General features: G+C 29.8%; 2 protein-coding genes across 2 annotated transcripts; both read left to right on the top strand.

Annotated features, from left to right (window-relative positions):
- Positions 1-592: 592 nt before the first annotated feature.
- LOC113871483 (receptor-like protein EIX2) lies at positions 593-4,721 on the top strand. Its single transcript, XM_027508579.1, has 2 exons — positions 593-3,281; positions 4,318-4,721. The coding sequence occupies exon 1, from the start codon at positions 614-616 to the stop codon at positions 3,236-3,238; it is 2,625 nt and encodes an 874-aa protein (XP_027364380.1). The 5' UTR covers positions 593-613; the 3' UTR covers positions 3,239-3,281; positions 4,318-4,721.
- A 4,947-nt stretch (positions 4,722-9,668) lies between these two features.
- On the top strand, positions 9,669-14,192 carry LOC113871777 (receptor-like protein EIX2). Its single transcript, XM_027508882.1, has 7 exons — positions 9,669-9,685; positions 9,761-10,692; positions 11,217-11,479; positions 11,631-11,721; positions 11,779-11,944; positions 13,971-14,034; positions 14,139-14,192. The coding sequence occupies exons 1-7, from the start codon at positions 9,669-9,671 to the stop codon at positions 14,190-14,192; spliced, it is 1,587 nt and encodes a 528-aa protein (XP_027364683.1).
- The last annotated feature ends 378 nt before the right edge of the window (positions 14,193-14,570 follow it).

Raw genomic sequence — 14,570 nt, forward strand, 5'->3', positions numbered from 1 at the left:
CGTACCAATAAGCCAATAACTTAAAAAATATGTTCACATATCTTATTTGCTAAACGTTGACTTGGTCAATTAATAAGTAAATGTTATGGCTAATTTTCTGCACCAAGATTAGTCTACCTTGCGTGACTTGTCCTTTGTCATTGATATACTGCCAAAATTTTCCAGTCTTTCACCAATGAAACATTGATATTTGTTTAAAGTATATATCAAAATATAACAACCGTACAAATGCTTATCTTTTATAAAATAAACCTCTTAGATTTTAAAGTGAATTTATGCAATTTTTATAAGAAAAAAGTTTTCTTGAGCCCCGAACGAAGAAATTTTGTATAAATAGTATCTTGATCGCCGCAGTGAGAGAGGGAAAAAATATTAAATAAATATAATAATGCGTAAATCGTTTTCGTAAAGGAGGAGCACTTTATTTTCATGCAACGTGACCGCTACAATGCAAAGAAATTTAGACAGTCAATTTCAATGCTTGAAGTATTTTATCATTGTGACTATTTTATTTTTACCATAGACAAAGGATATATATGGAGACTCTTAATTGTATATAAATTAAATAGAGTTTTCCCTTGAGCTTATGCACATTTGTTTTTGGCGCACAATCATGAATACATCTCCTCCTCAGTATGCAATCACATTTGCTTGGTTGCTATGTGTAATATTATTTATGTTCAACACGGGTTCTTGGAGCTTCATGATCCGTTGTAACCAGAAAGACAAGCATGCTCTCTTATACTTCAAGCAAGGAGCCACTGATCCATCAGGTGTGCTCTCATCATGGTCCACTACCAAAGATTGTTGTGAATGGAGGGGAGTGACTTGTGACAACATCACAAGTAGAGTCACTGAGCTTAGTCTCACGTGTTCTACAGCTCTTCATCCAACTTTTGTTGACAAAGTGGATAAATCACACTGCCTTACAGGTTCTATTCATCTATCTTTTGTGGACTTTGAATTTCTAAATTACTTGGATTTGAGCAATAATGATTTCTTGGCTATCCAATTTGATTATGTTAATAGTCCATATGATCATAATCGATCTCTTGCTACCTCTCCTCGTCAATCTGTGAACTCTTCAGTTCTTCGTTATCTTGATTTATCAGATAATGAGAGTCTTGCCATTGATAATCTTCTATGGCTTTCCCACCTTTCTTCCTTGGAATATCTCAACCTTGGTCGCATTGATCTGCATAAGGAAACTAATTGGCTTCAATTAGTGAGTATGCTTCCATCACTTACAGAGTTGCGCCTGAGTCGTTGTCAACTTAAAGACTTGAGTCCGTCTCTTCAATATGCTAATTTTACTTCACTTCAAGGTCTTCATCTTTCCTATAATGAATTTGACTCAGAGTTACCTAAATGGTTATTCAATCTTTCTAGTGGCATTTCATATATTAGTTTTTATGATAATTCTTTGAAAGGCCAACTACCGAAGGCATTGCCAAATCTTCGATATCTGAAATCCTTGATTTTGGCATTCAATAACTTCAATGGACCAATTCCAGATTGGCTAGGACAACTTGAACTTTTGCAAGAGCTTTATCTTACAGGGAACGAGTTTACTGGATCTATTCCCACAAATTTGGGAAATCTGTCATCCTTAATGGTCTTGGATGTCGGCAGCAATAATTTGACCGGGGTTGTGTCTCAGAGAAATTTTGCAAAATTATCGAAGTTGGAGAATTTGGATATATGCGTATCACCACCGTTAATCTTTGATTTTGATCCCCATTGGGTTCCTCCTTTTCAACTTGACGACATATGTTTAGCATTTGGTGGTTCTAAACCTCCTGCATGGCTATACACACAAAGATCCCTTGATCTTCTAGCCATTTTTCACTCATCATTTGAGGCTCAAGATGAGTTTTGGAATTTTGCATCAATGACGAAGGTCGAGCTAGATTTAGAAGACAATTCAATAGATGGGGACATTTCAAATGCGGTGTTGAACACTACATTCATAGCTCTGTCAAACAATAATTTGAAAAGTGGTTTGCCTCGACTCTCATCAAATGTGGCCCTTATTGATTTATCAAACAACCTATTGTCAGGAACCATCTCTCCCCTTTTGTGTGATCCTAAGATGCTGAATGGGAAAAGCAATTTGTTATATTTGGATCTCTCTAACAATCATCTATCTGGAGGGCTTACAAATTGTTGGAAGAACTGGAAGTCATTACTTCATATTAACTTGGGAAGCAATAACTTAACAGGAGAGATACCCCCATCAATGGGCTTATTATCTAATCTTACTACGTTGCATCTGCATGAGAATGAGCTCTATGGTGAGATAACTCCCATGTTGCGGAATTGCCCTCTTCTGGTCTTTAATGTTCGTGAAAATAACTTCTCAGGAAATATACCAAACTGGATACCACAGAGTGCAAAGGCTCTCCAATTAAGGTCCAATCAATTCAGTGGTAACATTCCACCACAAATATGCCAAATTTCTTCCCTAATTATTTTTGATTTTGGAGATAATAGAATCTCAGGACATATACCCAATTGCCTAAATAATATCACATCTTTAATTTTCAACAATGCTTCGCATAGTAAGCTTACTTTTTACTTTGATCTCGGTAGTATTTATTACTACTCTGTAGAGAGTCTTGAGCTTTTTACCAAGGGTCAAGTATCAGAATACGAAAAAACCCTGCACTTTATGACCTTACTTGATCTTTCCGGCAATGAAATATCAGGAGCAATACCTCCACAACTGTTTAGCCTCATTGGATTGCATTCCTTGAACTTGTCCTTCAATAAATTAGAGGGAAGAATACCAGAAGAGATTGGCAACATGAAAAACTTGGAGTCCCTTGATTTATCAACAAACCAACTTTGGGGTGAAATTCCTCAGGGCATTTCCAGTCTATCCTTTCTCAGTTTCTTAAACCTGTCATCCAACAATCTCACGGGCAAAATACCATCAGGCACACAACTTCAGGGGTTTACTGAACTCAGCTACGTAGGAAATCGTGATCTTTGTGGACTTCCACTCAAAAAAATCTGCTTGCAGGATGGTCAATCAAAAGACACAAAGCCAATGGATGAAGCTGAGAATGAATCTGAATTTTTGTCATGGTTTTGCATTGGTATAGAATGTGGATTTGCCGTGGGCTTTTTGGGATTCTGCTGTTGCATTTTCTTAAATAGGAAATGGAGACACGCTTACTTCAAATTCCTTTATGGCTTAGAAGATCGACTTTGTCGTGGTTATCATCAATGTTAACTCCTTCCGGTTGAGATTGAACAAGTGCATGCATAGCCTAGTGGTAAGTAGTTGTTATACTAAATAAGTTTCTCCTTCCATCTGATATGTTTTTTATTTTTTATTACCTATACTATTCTTGTTACGTATCCATTTTATTTTATGTATAGTTATTATTATCTATCACTATCATATGAACAATATAACTCTTTAATAAACTTATGCGCCATATAATGAGATTCATTGTTGGATAATTTCTATTAACAGTATAAAACCAAAGGATAAAAGAGAGTTTTAAAAATGCTTGAATTCATAAAACTTTATTAACATTTTATAAATGATATTTTGAAATATTTGATACTATAATTTTTCACAGTTAAGTTTCTTTATCCTCCAACGAAGAGGAGGGAATAAAATACTGTCTAATCTAATGCATTAGATACTATGACTACACTTTTATATCTATTCTTATTATTGTTTTTGTTATCTTTTCATGGACTTAAATTTTGTTTCTAGTTATTAAATCTATATTACTTTTTATTAATAGACTAAAGACTCACTAAAATTAAATCAATAATATTAAAGTTTTATAAATATAAAAAATTATATAAATATTATAAATAATATGTAATGTACCTTATATTATTAAAAATATAAAAACATAAAATTTCTAACATTCACATATTTATTGAGTAAATCCAAATATTGTAATTGTTCCTCTACGACCATACTCCAGTTGCAGAGGGTAGCTTTCCTACAAATTAGCTCGTTCATCCAATTATTGTGTTCAGGGGATTGTTCTGAGCATTCTTGTGGTCTACAAAAGCTGGTTGTTATAACCATTACGTTTACATCCTGCACTCTCTCTTTTGTTTGTTTCTTGATCAATTATGGAACTTGAAGTAACTATAACCTTGGATGCAATTAGTATTATTTAGGACAAACTTGCCTAATTGAGTTCAGCGAAAAGAGATCAAAATACCATTATAAAAGCTAAATAACTGCTAAAGGTTTTTCTCACATAATTAATATTTGAATTTCCAAACGAATATTTTTATTATTTACCCTTGCAATTATTATTTAATTTACTTAATTTGCAGGTACTTTTGCAGTTTCAACTCTACCTACCTGGGTCTAAAAAAGTGATGCTACTGAAGCCTTTGCTTATAAAGGACTTTAAGGTCGTGGATGCTCTTTCTTAAATAAATGTGTGGTATCAGACATGTTTCTTATTCGTAATTTCCGTCCAGTAATAACTATATAACTAGCATGCAAGTATCAAGATATAGGGATTATATCTCATTTTCTCGAAAAAATTACCCATGTAATTACTTTAATTATACAAAAATTAAAAAATTATTACTCAGTTGTTAAATTATGTTATAGTTTGATATATATAATTATGTAAGATTTGTTTAAATTATTTTATGTGATGATTAATTTTATTTAAATTGGACAGTATTACTTGTAGAAAAATATTAATATAAAAATTGTTTCTCTTTCTCTATCTCTTATTTCAATCTACTTCCACCTGTTTATAAAAGTTGTTTGGCAAATGATGATGATTTAATGCTAAGCTCAAAATCAAAATGGCACGCAACCTTTTGTGAACAAACAGAAATATGCAACTAAAGTTTGCAACTTTGCTTCGTTCCTTCTCAAACAATAATAAAATGAATAAATTCCTTTTTATTTCTTTTAAAGTCCGAATGGACTCTCCAAATGAAGCTTTGGAGAACTTTCCTAGGTTTTTGGTCTCCGGATTTCTATTGTTATCAGTTTTTTCATCATCTATGATGGCAACATTTGTGATAAATGCATCGCCAAATTACTGAAAGGACCACTTGGTAGAGACATGGCTATGCTGATAACCTGAGTGATACGTCAAAGACAAGACACTGTGGTGGGAGACTGGGAGTGCATCGTTGATCAATACTGTTAATGACTGAGTCCAATTTAATAATCCCACTTTAATATTTATTCAAAATAAAAAAATATAATTAATATATTAATTATGCATTTATTATTATAAATAATATATAATTATTTTCATTTAAAATAAAAAATATATCCCCTCCATCTTTTTCCTCCAAAACTCTTCTTCCAAAGTATATTCTAAAAGAAATTTTCAAAATTGTGTTCTATAAAAACTTTTCACTTAGAAAACCAAGCTATATAACTGTTTTATTATTTTATATTTTATGTAGCATGAATTATATTAGTTAAACTTTACATGAATATTATAAAATAATTGAATATTTTTTATTTAACAAGACTCGCATAAAATTTACTTCATAATAAAAAAAAAGTATGTAATTAAAATTTCTCAAATTTAAATCCATGAGTCAAATATCATAGGCATGTTTCCTATATGTGTCGACAAACCATTTGGTTTATCCAAACTTTTTGAAGTTAATGAAATTATTACGTGAGTTGTATTATCTGTTGCTCACGCAACTTTATCATGCCTCCTATTTAAAAAATATAATTTAGACTTTTTTGCAAAAATAAATAAATACATAATTTAGACTTGAATTTTCACAGAATCAACTATGCTTAAAATAAAGGGGAACTTCCTTTTTAAGAAAGGACCCATTAAAGTAGACCTTGGAAGCCTGAAGATAGAAAAAGGCCATAGTACATTTATTTTTACCCTATTTTACTATTTCACAAAAATCATTTACACAAACACACTAATTTCTACAAAATTCTTACATCGAAAAATTAAGCTAGTGAGGCGAGTCACATAGATTTAATATATCGTTAATTATATCTATAAATAAATAATTGATATCTGACATTTTAGAGATTATTTAAAAAAGAAAATTTTGAAAAAGAAGAATAAAATTTATATTTTAAATAAATATATTAAAATAAATATTTAAAAAAATTAAAATATATAAATTAATATATTAACATAAAATTAATATATTAATAGTATATAAAAAATAAATTATATAAAATCTAAAAAAAATATTTTAACTGTACTGAGTAAAAGTTTATTTCATTCCAAAATTACCTCATATTTTATCTCTATTTCTATCTTATATAAACATGTGAACATAATTTATAGAAAGAATATTTCTGAAAGAAAACAAGTGAATTCTAATATCTTTCCTTTTTTTTTTTAAGAAATAAAAATAATATTTTTTAATAAGTAAAGTGAAATTAACATTAAGTCGTCGATATTTGTAAATAAAAAATGAATGGTTAAGATTGATGAATAAAAAAGTTAATAATCGATAGTAGCATATGACTATTTTAGATAATAACATGTTAATGAAGGGTATATGTTAGCTTTATTTTATTTTTTATGTTAAGATGTTAACTTTCTATATATGTTTTTTTGTATGACTGATGTAAAAAGTAGCTATGTTAACTTTCTACAACATTAGTTGCTTTATAAAATCGATGTAGAAAATATACGTTAACTTTTTATGCATCAGTTCTCTAATAAGATTAATGTAAAGAACAGTGATGTTAGCTTTTTACATGAGTTCCTCTACAGAACGGATTTAAAAAGTAAAATTTTAAAAAAAAATTACGTCACAGAAAGGAGACAATAGTTAATCAGGTCACAAAATAGAGTCAAAAGGTAATCAACATAATCTATCTGTCTGTTAGTTCAAATATAAAGCTGAGAATCAATCTTAAGTCTGATATGAGCTGTGACTATGTAAAAGATTATGAGTTTGTTGCAATTTTTTACGCAAATTTCTAATCAAATCTTGATTTTTTTAAGCAAACTGTGTCATATTTCAAAGATAAAAAAAGAACATAAACATATTCAATAAGAATTCTTAGTAAATCTATGTTTGTCATATTTTAATATATGTGTCCTTTTATTACAGAATATGAATAAGGATGTAAACTTGTTGATTGTATCTCTAGAAAATTTATGCTTCTAATTTTTTTAGTATTTTTTCATATTTTTTTAAGTCTAAGCTATGTTATTAATGCTGAAGAAAAAAAGAGAGAAGACAAAAAAGAGGAACCGATTGAGAAAAAAAAAAAATTACTAATATATCATTTTTAAATATAACTTATATTACCACTTTTACTTCTTAATAAAAATATATCAGAATTCACCGATAAAACAACTTTGACCCGTCAAAAAAGTTATATGTAATAAATTAAAATTCTTCCTATTCGTTAACAAAAAGAAGAAAACTCCTCTAATAGAAATTGCTAAAAAAAAGTATATTTCCTGCCTCAACCATCAAATAAAAAATGTCTCTTTCTTTATGAATTCAAAAAAGCTACTTATCTGATTCATACTTATTTTGGTTCTGCTTTTATAAAAATTGCCCTTAATGTAGGAAAAGAAAATGTAATGGGCATCCTTATCAATAATCAAAATCTTCACGCTGGGATCAGAACCCCACTCCAAGAGTTTTGGTCCAACATCTTTTTTTATCATAGTTAATTTAGTCTCACTTTGATCAAGATCATAATATATTCACTTTGGTTAGAGAGAGGTAGAGAACATGATACTATTTCGTATGTACTTTGGGTCATTTGGCGTCAAGAAGATTGTCCAGATAGTCATCCAAGCCTGTTCCAATAGACAGCAGTTTTTCACCTTTGTTCAAGTTGTTACAATACGCCACAAAAAATGTTCAAGAAAATTCAAGCTCAATCACCATTATATGAAATTTTTTTGTGTACATACCTTATTCTAAAATTGAAACTGCCCTAAATCTTGCCACAATTAAGATCCACGTGATTTGTAAAAAGCATTATGAATGTGTAGTCCACCCAATGAACAGTTCAAAACTTCAAATCAAGTCAATTGTGGTTTAGCTTGTATTTGCTTAACCGAGACTAAATTTACTTAAGCAAATTTAAAACTAGATGTCAAGTTCCGCATTAGCTATCCGGATCCATAATAACAGTTCAAAACTTCAAATCATGTCAATTGTGAAAGTTGTTGGCATGCTAACAAACAAGACAGCTTAGTGATGATTGCGGTCAAAAGCTATCTGTGAACATTTTAAAAGGCAAAAGCAAAAGAAAAACGGATAAGATTCCTTGCTTTGCAGAGCTAGAAATTGTTTTGATTCCTGATGCCTATTTATCAAAAGCATTTCTCGAAGCAATTTATTCAACCTTTGTGGTTGGGATATTCTTTATTAAAAAAATAAATTAAGTGTTGTACTCTTCAAATGTAATATTTATTTAAAAATCACATTAATTATCAAGTTGAAGAATGCTAGCAACAAACATTTTTATTGTTAACTACAATTTATTAAATTATGGATAATTTTTGCAATTTTTAATGAATTTTAACAAATAAAAAGGAATCTTAGAGAGTATATTATTAATAATTTTCAACTCAAGTAATTAACATTTATTATTTTTGGTAATAATTATTTTGAAAATTATGTCTATAATAATTTTTAATTGGTTAACAGTGTAATTTTTTTTTTTGAATTGTTAATGTATCAAAACTAAACTCATATAATAAAGAGACTCATTATAAGTTTGATAGTAATTTAATTAAATTTATTATATTTATTTGTAATAATATTTATATCTACTTTCAACTTTATATACATATTTTTGTTATCTTAATTTGATATACTAAGCAACTCAATTTTTTTATTTCTAATCTGATTTATTTATTTTTATTAAAAACTCACGATTTAAGTCCAAGATATACTGAAATAAATTTATTTGATTTATTTTTTTATTTCACATAAAAGTACTATTTTTTCACGGTATCGGTATATTTAATAAATGGTAAATGCAAACAATTGTAGGTATTTATTAAAGAATTTTTTTAAAAAAAATAAAAAAAACTTATTCTCATATTTTTAATACACTTTTATATGATATTTTTTAAAAATTTATTAATTATCAATTTTTAAATAATACTCCAAAAGTATTAATTAATGAGATTCTTAATATAATTACCTGTCCAATATACATTTGTGTGAATCATTAAAAAAGGTGAAAAAAAAATAATGTTGACTATAAAATCATTTAATTAACGAGTTATAGAATGTTTGAATTTATAATTTTAACTAAACAAAATTAATATTATATATATCCTTAAAATATATAAAAATATTCACTTTTAACAATATATAAAACATCATTATTTTTGTGTGATTTGGATGGTGTCTCCAAAATCATTTTCATACAGGGAGGGGGACACATCTTATCAAGCATCACAACCCATAAAGACAAACAATTAACCCTATAAATTTCCTCTACCTTCCTAACTTGCTCCTTCATTTCTGGCATAATCATGACTGTATCTTCCTCCCAATATGCAATTATTTTTGCATGGTCCCTATGTGCATTCATGCTGAACACATGCACGTGCAACTTTGAATTTCACTGTAACTACAAAGACAGAAACCCTCTCTTAAACTTGAAGCAAGGAGTCATAGATCCATCCATGAGGCATCCCCTCTTCATGGTTCACTGAACAAGATTGCTGTAAATGGAGAGGAGTGAACTGTGACAGCATCACAAGTAGAGTCACTGAACTCAACTTTCATGTTCTACAACTCTTTATCCAACTTATGCTGACAGAGTGGATAAATCACACTGCCTTCCAGATTCTATCCATCTATCTTTTGTGGACTTCGAATTTCTAAATTACTTGGATTTGAGCAATAATGATTTCTTAGCTATCCAGTTTGACTATGTTAATAGTCAAAATGGACATAATTTATCTCTTGCTACCCCTCCTCGTCAGTGTCTGAACTCTTCAGTTCTTTGTTATCTTGATTTATCACTTAATGAGAATCTTGCCATTGATAATCTTCAATGGCTTTCTCATTTTTCTTCCTTGGAATATCTTGACCTTGGTGGTGTTGATCTTCACAATGAAACTAACTGGCTCCAATTAGTGACTATGCTTCCATCACTTTCACAGTTGCACCTGAGTAATTGTCAACTTGAAGACTTGAGTCCGTCTCTTCAATATGCAAATTTTACTTCACTTCAAGTTCTTCATCTTTCTAAAAATAAATTTCACTCAGAATTGCCTAAATGGTTATTCAATCTTACTTGTGGTATCTCAAATATTTATCTTCATGATAATATTTTAAAAGGCCAACTTCCTAAGGCATTGCTAAATCTTCGACACTTGGAATCCTTGAACTTGGTACATAATAACTTCAATGGACCAATTCCAGATTGGTTAGGCCAACTTGAACATCAACAACATCTTCTTCTTTCTAGAAACATGTTTTCTGGATCTATTCCTGAAAATTTGGGAAATCTATCATCCCTAATTGTCTTGACTGTTGATGAAAATGAATTGAGAGGGGTTGTGTCTGAGAGAAATTTTGCAAAACTCTCGAAGTTAAAGGTATTGGATATACACTTATCACCACCATTAATCTTTGATTTTAACCCCCACTGGGTTCCTCCTTTTCAACTTAAAGAAATAAGTTTAGGATTTGCGGCTCCTAAACTTCCTGCATGGTTAGACACACAAAGATCTCTTGTTTCACTTGGTATATTTGACTCATCATTTGATGCTCGAGATTAGTTTTGGAATTTTGTGTCAACAAGGACTGTGCTAAGGTTAGAAAGGAATTCAATAAATTGGGACATGTCAAATGTGCTGTTGAACTCTACATTCATAATTTTGTCAAGAAATAATTTGAAAGGTGGCGTGCCTTAAATATCTTCAAATACAATTGTTGTCTATATGCCAAACAACTCATTCTCAGGAACCATATCCCCCCTTTTGTGTGATCATAAGATGATGAATGGGAAAGTAATTTGAAGTACTTGGACATCTCTAATAATCATTTATATGGAGGGCTTACAAATTGCTGGAAGAATTGGAAATCATTAGTTTTTGTTAACGTGGGAAGCAATAACATAACAGGAAAGATACCCCCATCAATGGGTTTATTATCTAATCTTACCTCACTACATTTGCATGAAAATAAGCTTTGTGGAGAGATACCTCCCTCGCTACAAAACTGCCACTCTTTATTGGTCTTTAATGTTCGTGAAAATAATTTTTCAGGATATATTCCTAATTGGATAGCAAAGAGTGCAAAGGCTCTCCAACTAAGGTCCAATCAATTCAATGGTAACATTCCTCCACAAATATGTCAGATGTCTTCCCTCATTATCTTGGATATTGGAGATAATAGAATCTCAGGACATATACCCAATTGCCTAAATAACATCAAATCATTTGTTATCAACAGTGCTTCCAGTAGTAAGCTTACTTTTTACTTTAATTTCGGTGATGCGTATTACTCCTTTGTGGAGATTCTTGAGCTGGTTACTAAAGGTCATGGATTAAACTAGATGCAAAACTTGCATTTTATGAGCTTAATTGATCTTTCAAGCAATGATCTATCTGGAACAATACCTCCTCAAATGTTTAGCCTTGTTGGATTGTCCTCCTTGAACTTGTCCTTTAATAAATTAGAGGGGAAGAATACCAGAAGAGATTGGCAACATGAAAAACATGGAGTCCCTTGATTTTTCAACAAAACGACTTATGGGTGACATTCCTCAAGGCATGTCCAAGTTGTTCTTTCTTAGTTACTTAAACTTATCATTCAACAATTTCACAGGCAAAATACCATCAAGCACACAACTTCAAGGGTTCGGTGAACTCAGTTACGCAGGTAATTGTGATCTTTGTGGACCACCACTTCCAAAAATTTGTTTGCAGGATGCTAAATCTAAAGACACAAAGCCATTAGATGAAGAAGTGGATGAATCCGAACTTTTGTCATGGTTTTATATTGGTATAGAATCTGGATTTGTTACAAGCTTTTTGGCAGTTTGTTTTTATCTTTTCTTAAATAGAAAATGAAGACAAAGTTTAATCCGTTGTTACAAGCTTTTATATGGTTTTTCTCTTTTATATGTCATGGTTTTATATTTGTTACAAGCTTTTGTCATGGTTTTTATCTTTTATATGCAGTGAATTATAACAATATGTATAGTTTAATCCGTTGGTGGAAAGGAGAGAATATGAAGCACTTAACGTGCGTATGAGCGGTATAATGGGTTTCCCATATTCAGTAAAAAAAGTAGAAGATATTATTCTCCTGGTGAAGAGTTCTTATCCTCTAGACAAAAACTGCTAGTTACGTTGAAGCTTATAATTAACCTATACATACATTTACATTCTACTCTTTTGACTCTCTCTTGAAGTTACCAAACCCGTAATACAATAGTATTATTTTGGACAGACTTGTTTAAATGAGTTGGGTGTAAAAAGAACAAAGTGCGATTATAAAGACTTAACGTCATTATTTACCTTTGTAGGTATTGTTTACTTAATTTGCAGGTTCTTTTCTTTTGTAATTTAGGTCCAGTGATAATAAGTATGTATGTCCCAAAAATAATAGGAGATTCTCTTTCTCTCTTTGATTCTGTTGTGTACTTGTGTGATAATGAGTATATATATTTTTTCACACTCTCATTTTTCATTATTGTTAAAATATAAAATAAATAAACTATAATAAAAATCAAATATTTTGCTAAAATAGGGAGGACAAAATCGGTTCCTGTCACACTCTATTGCCGTGCCTATATGCAAATAAATATGATGAAGCCTTATAAGAGAAATTTTTTTTTCAACCTTTTTTTATGTATGTATATATATAAATTTTTGATAAATTTATAATTTTCTTTCCAAATTTATCTAGTAAAAACTAAAAGATTTATTTTAATAAAGGGTTAACTGTAATATTTTTTGTTTTTTTAATTTAGCATACGTGCGATCTTGATGTACTTAACTTTTTCTTAAGTTAATTAAGTTTTTCAATTTTAAAATTATACAAATTGTTTTATTTTTATCATGTATTGATTGGAGTAATACTTTTAAAACTATATTTTAAAACTATCACTCTAAAAATATATTTTAAAAATTATATTTTTAACTTTTATAAACTTTTAAAAAATATAACTCTACAAATTAATATATTTTAAACAAAAATTAATTTATTGCTATTCTTTTCTTTAATTATTTTAAAAAAATACACAAATTATATATTTTTCTTCATTTAAAAATTAATATTTTAAAAATTAATATTTCTATTTTTTATATTTTTAAAAAATTCTCAATCTAAAAATTAACATTTTAAAAAAAATATTTTATTATTATTATTTTTTTTAAAAATTAACATCACACTTTTTTAAAAATATTTATTTTTTTTATTTTATTCATTTAATAATTAATATGAAGAAAAATATTCTAATAGACTAACCCCAAATGGTGAAACTCATAAAATCAAGATTAAGAGGGTTTAGAAAAACCTTCTAACCCTTCCCCTCCAATTAATTAACTCTCAAATAACAATTAACAACCCCCTAACCCCTCCTTTTCCTTTCTAAACTCAATTCCCAAACAAACCCTAAAGATCTACTTGCATTTTCCTTCTTATATGATTATGCAACAAACAAGAAACTGAAATTATTCTTACTTGAGTTTTAACTGGATAAAATTACTTATTCCTCAAAATAGCTCACCGTCCTTTTAGTAACTCAAAACATTTTTCAATTACATTTCTAGCAAAAGAATGTTTCATATTAAAATACTCTTGCGGAGTTGTAAGTTGCAAGCCATGCCTTTATTCTTTTAAATGGTACATTTGTCCTTTATAAGGAGTTAAGAACCCTTCCCCATTCATATATTTAGCATCACATAGGTAGTAAAAACCTATTCTAAAATATGCAACTATAAGTAATTTGATTGTCACCAATATATAAGGACTTTGAAGTGCATATTAATTATACCTTGTGGAACTTTTAGGCCATTCCTACGAGATATGACATCTCTTAGAACCCTAACATATGAAGTTGAACCCCCTATCCAGGTAAGTGATAAGTCTGTAATTAGGCCCTCTTCTACGACCCATATATTTATGTTTAGCTTTTATTTTAATTGAATTTTACACTGATTTATATGTTAAATGTGCAGTTTAGTTTGAAGAGGCTACAAATAGATTTTGGGTGCATTTTGAACCCAAATTGATGAAAGATCAGAGTTTCGTAGCAGTTAACACACCCGAACCCTTTCAACAAGGCCTCGCACGACCGTACTCATGTGCGAGAAGCCTAATTATAAAGAGCTTTTAGGGTTTGAAAACCCTATAAAAGAAATACCTTAGGCATCTTGTTAGACACACTGATTACATCTTGTCTTTTATTCTCTGATACACTTCTCATCTTATTTCTCTTGTATAAGATCGTGGGAATACTCTTGGCGGGACTTGGAGCTTCAAGCGATTGTATTTGAAGATCGGAAACTCATCTCACATTTTAGTTTGCTATTTCTTTTGATTATGACTTTGTTTATGATTGTTTTATTTCTTTCCTTTAACATAGGTAACTAAGTTCATAGCTAGGGATA

Source organism: Abrus precatorius, unplaced genomic scaffold (genome assembly GCF_003935025.1).
Source record: "Abrus precatorius isolate BTA unplaced genomic scaffold, Abrus_2018 Scaffold7, whole genome shotgun sequence".
NCBI classification, from domain to species: Eukaryota; Viridiplantae; Streptophyta; class Magnoliopsida; order Fabales; family Fabaceae; genus Abrus; species Abrus precatorius.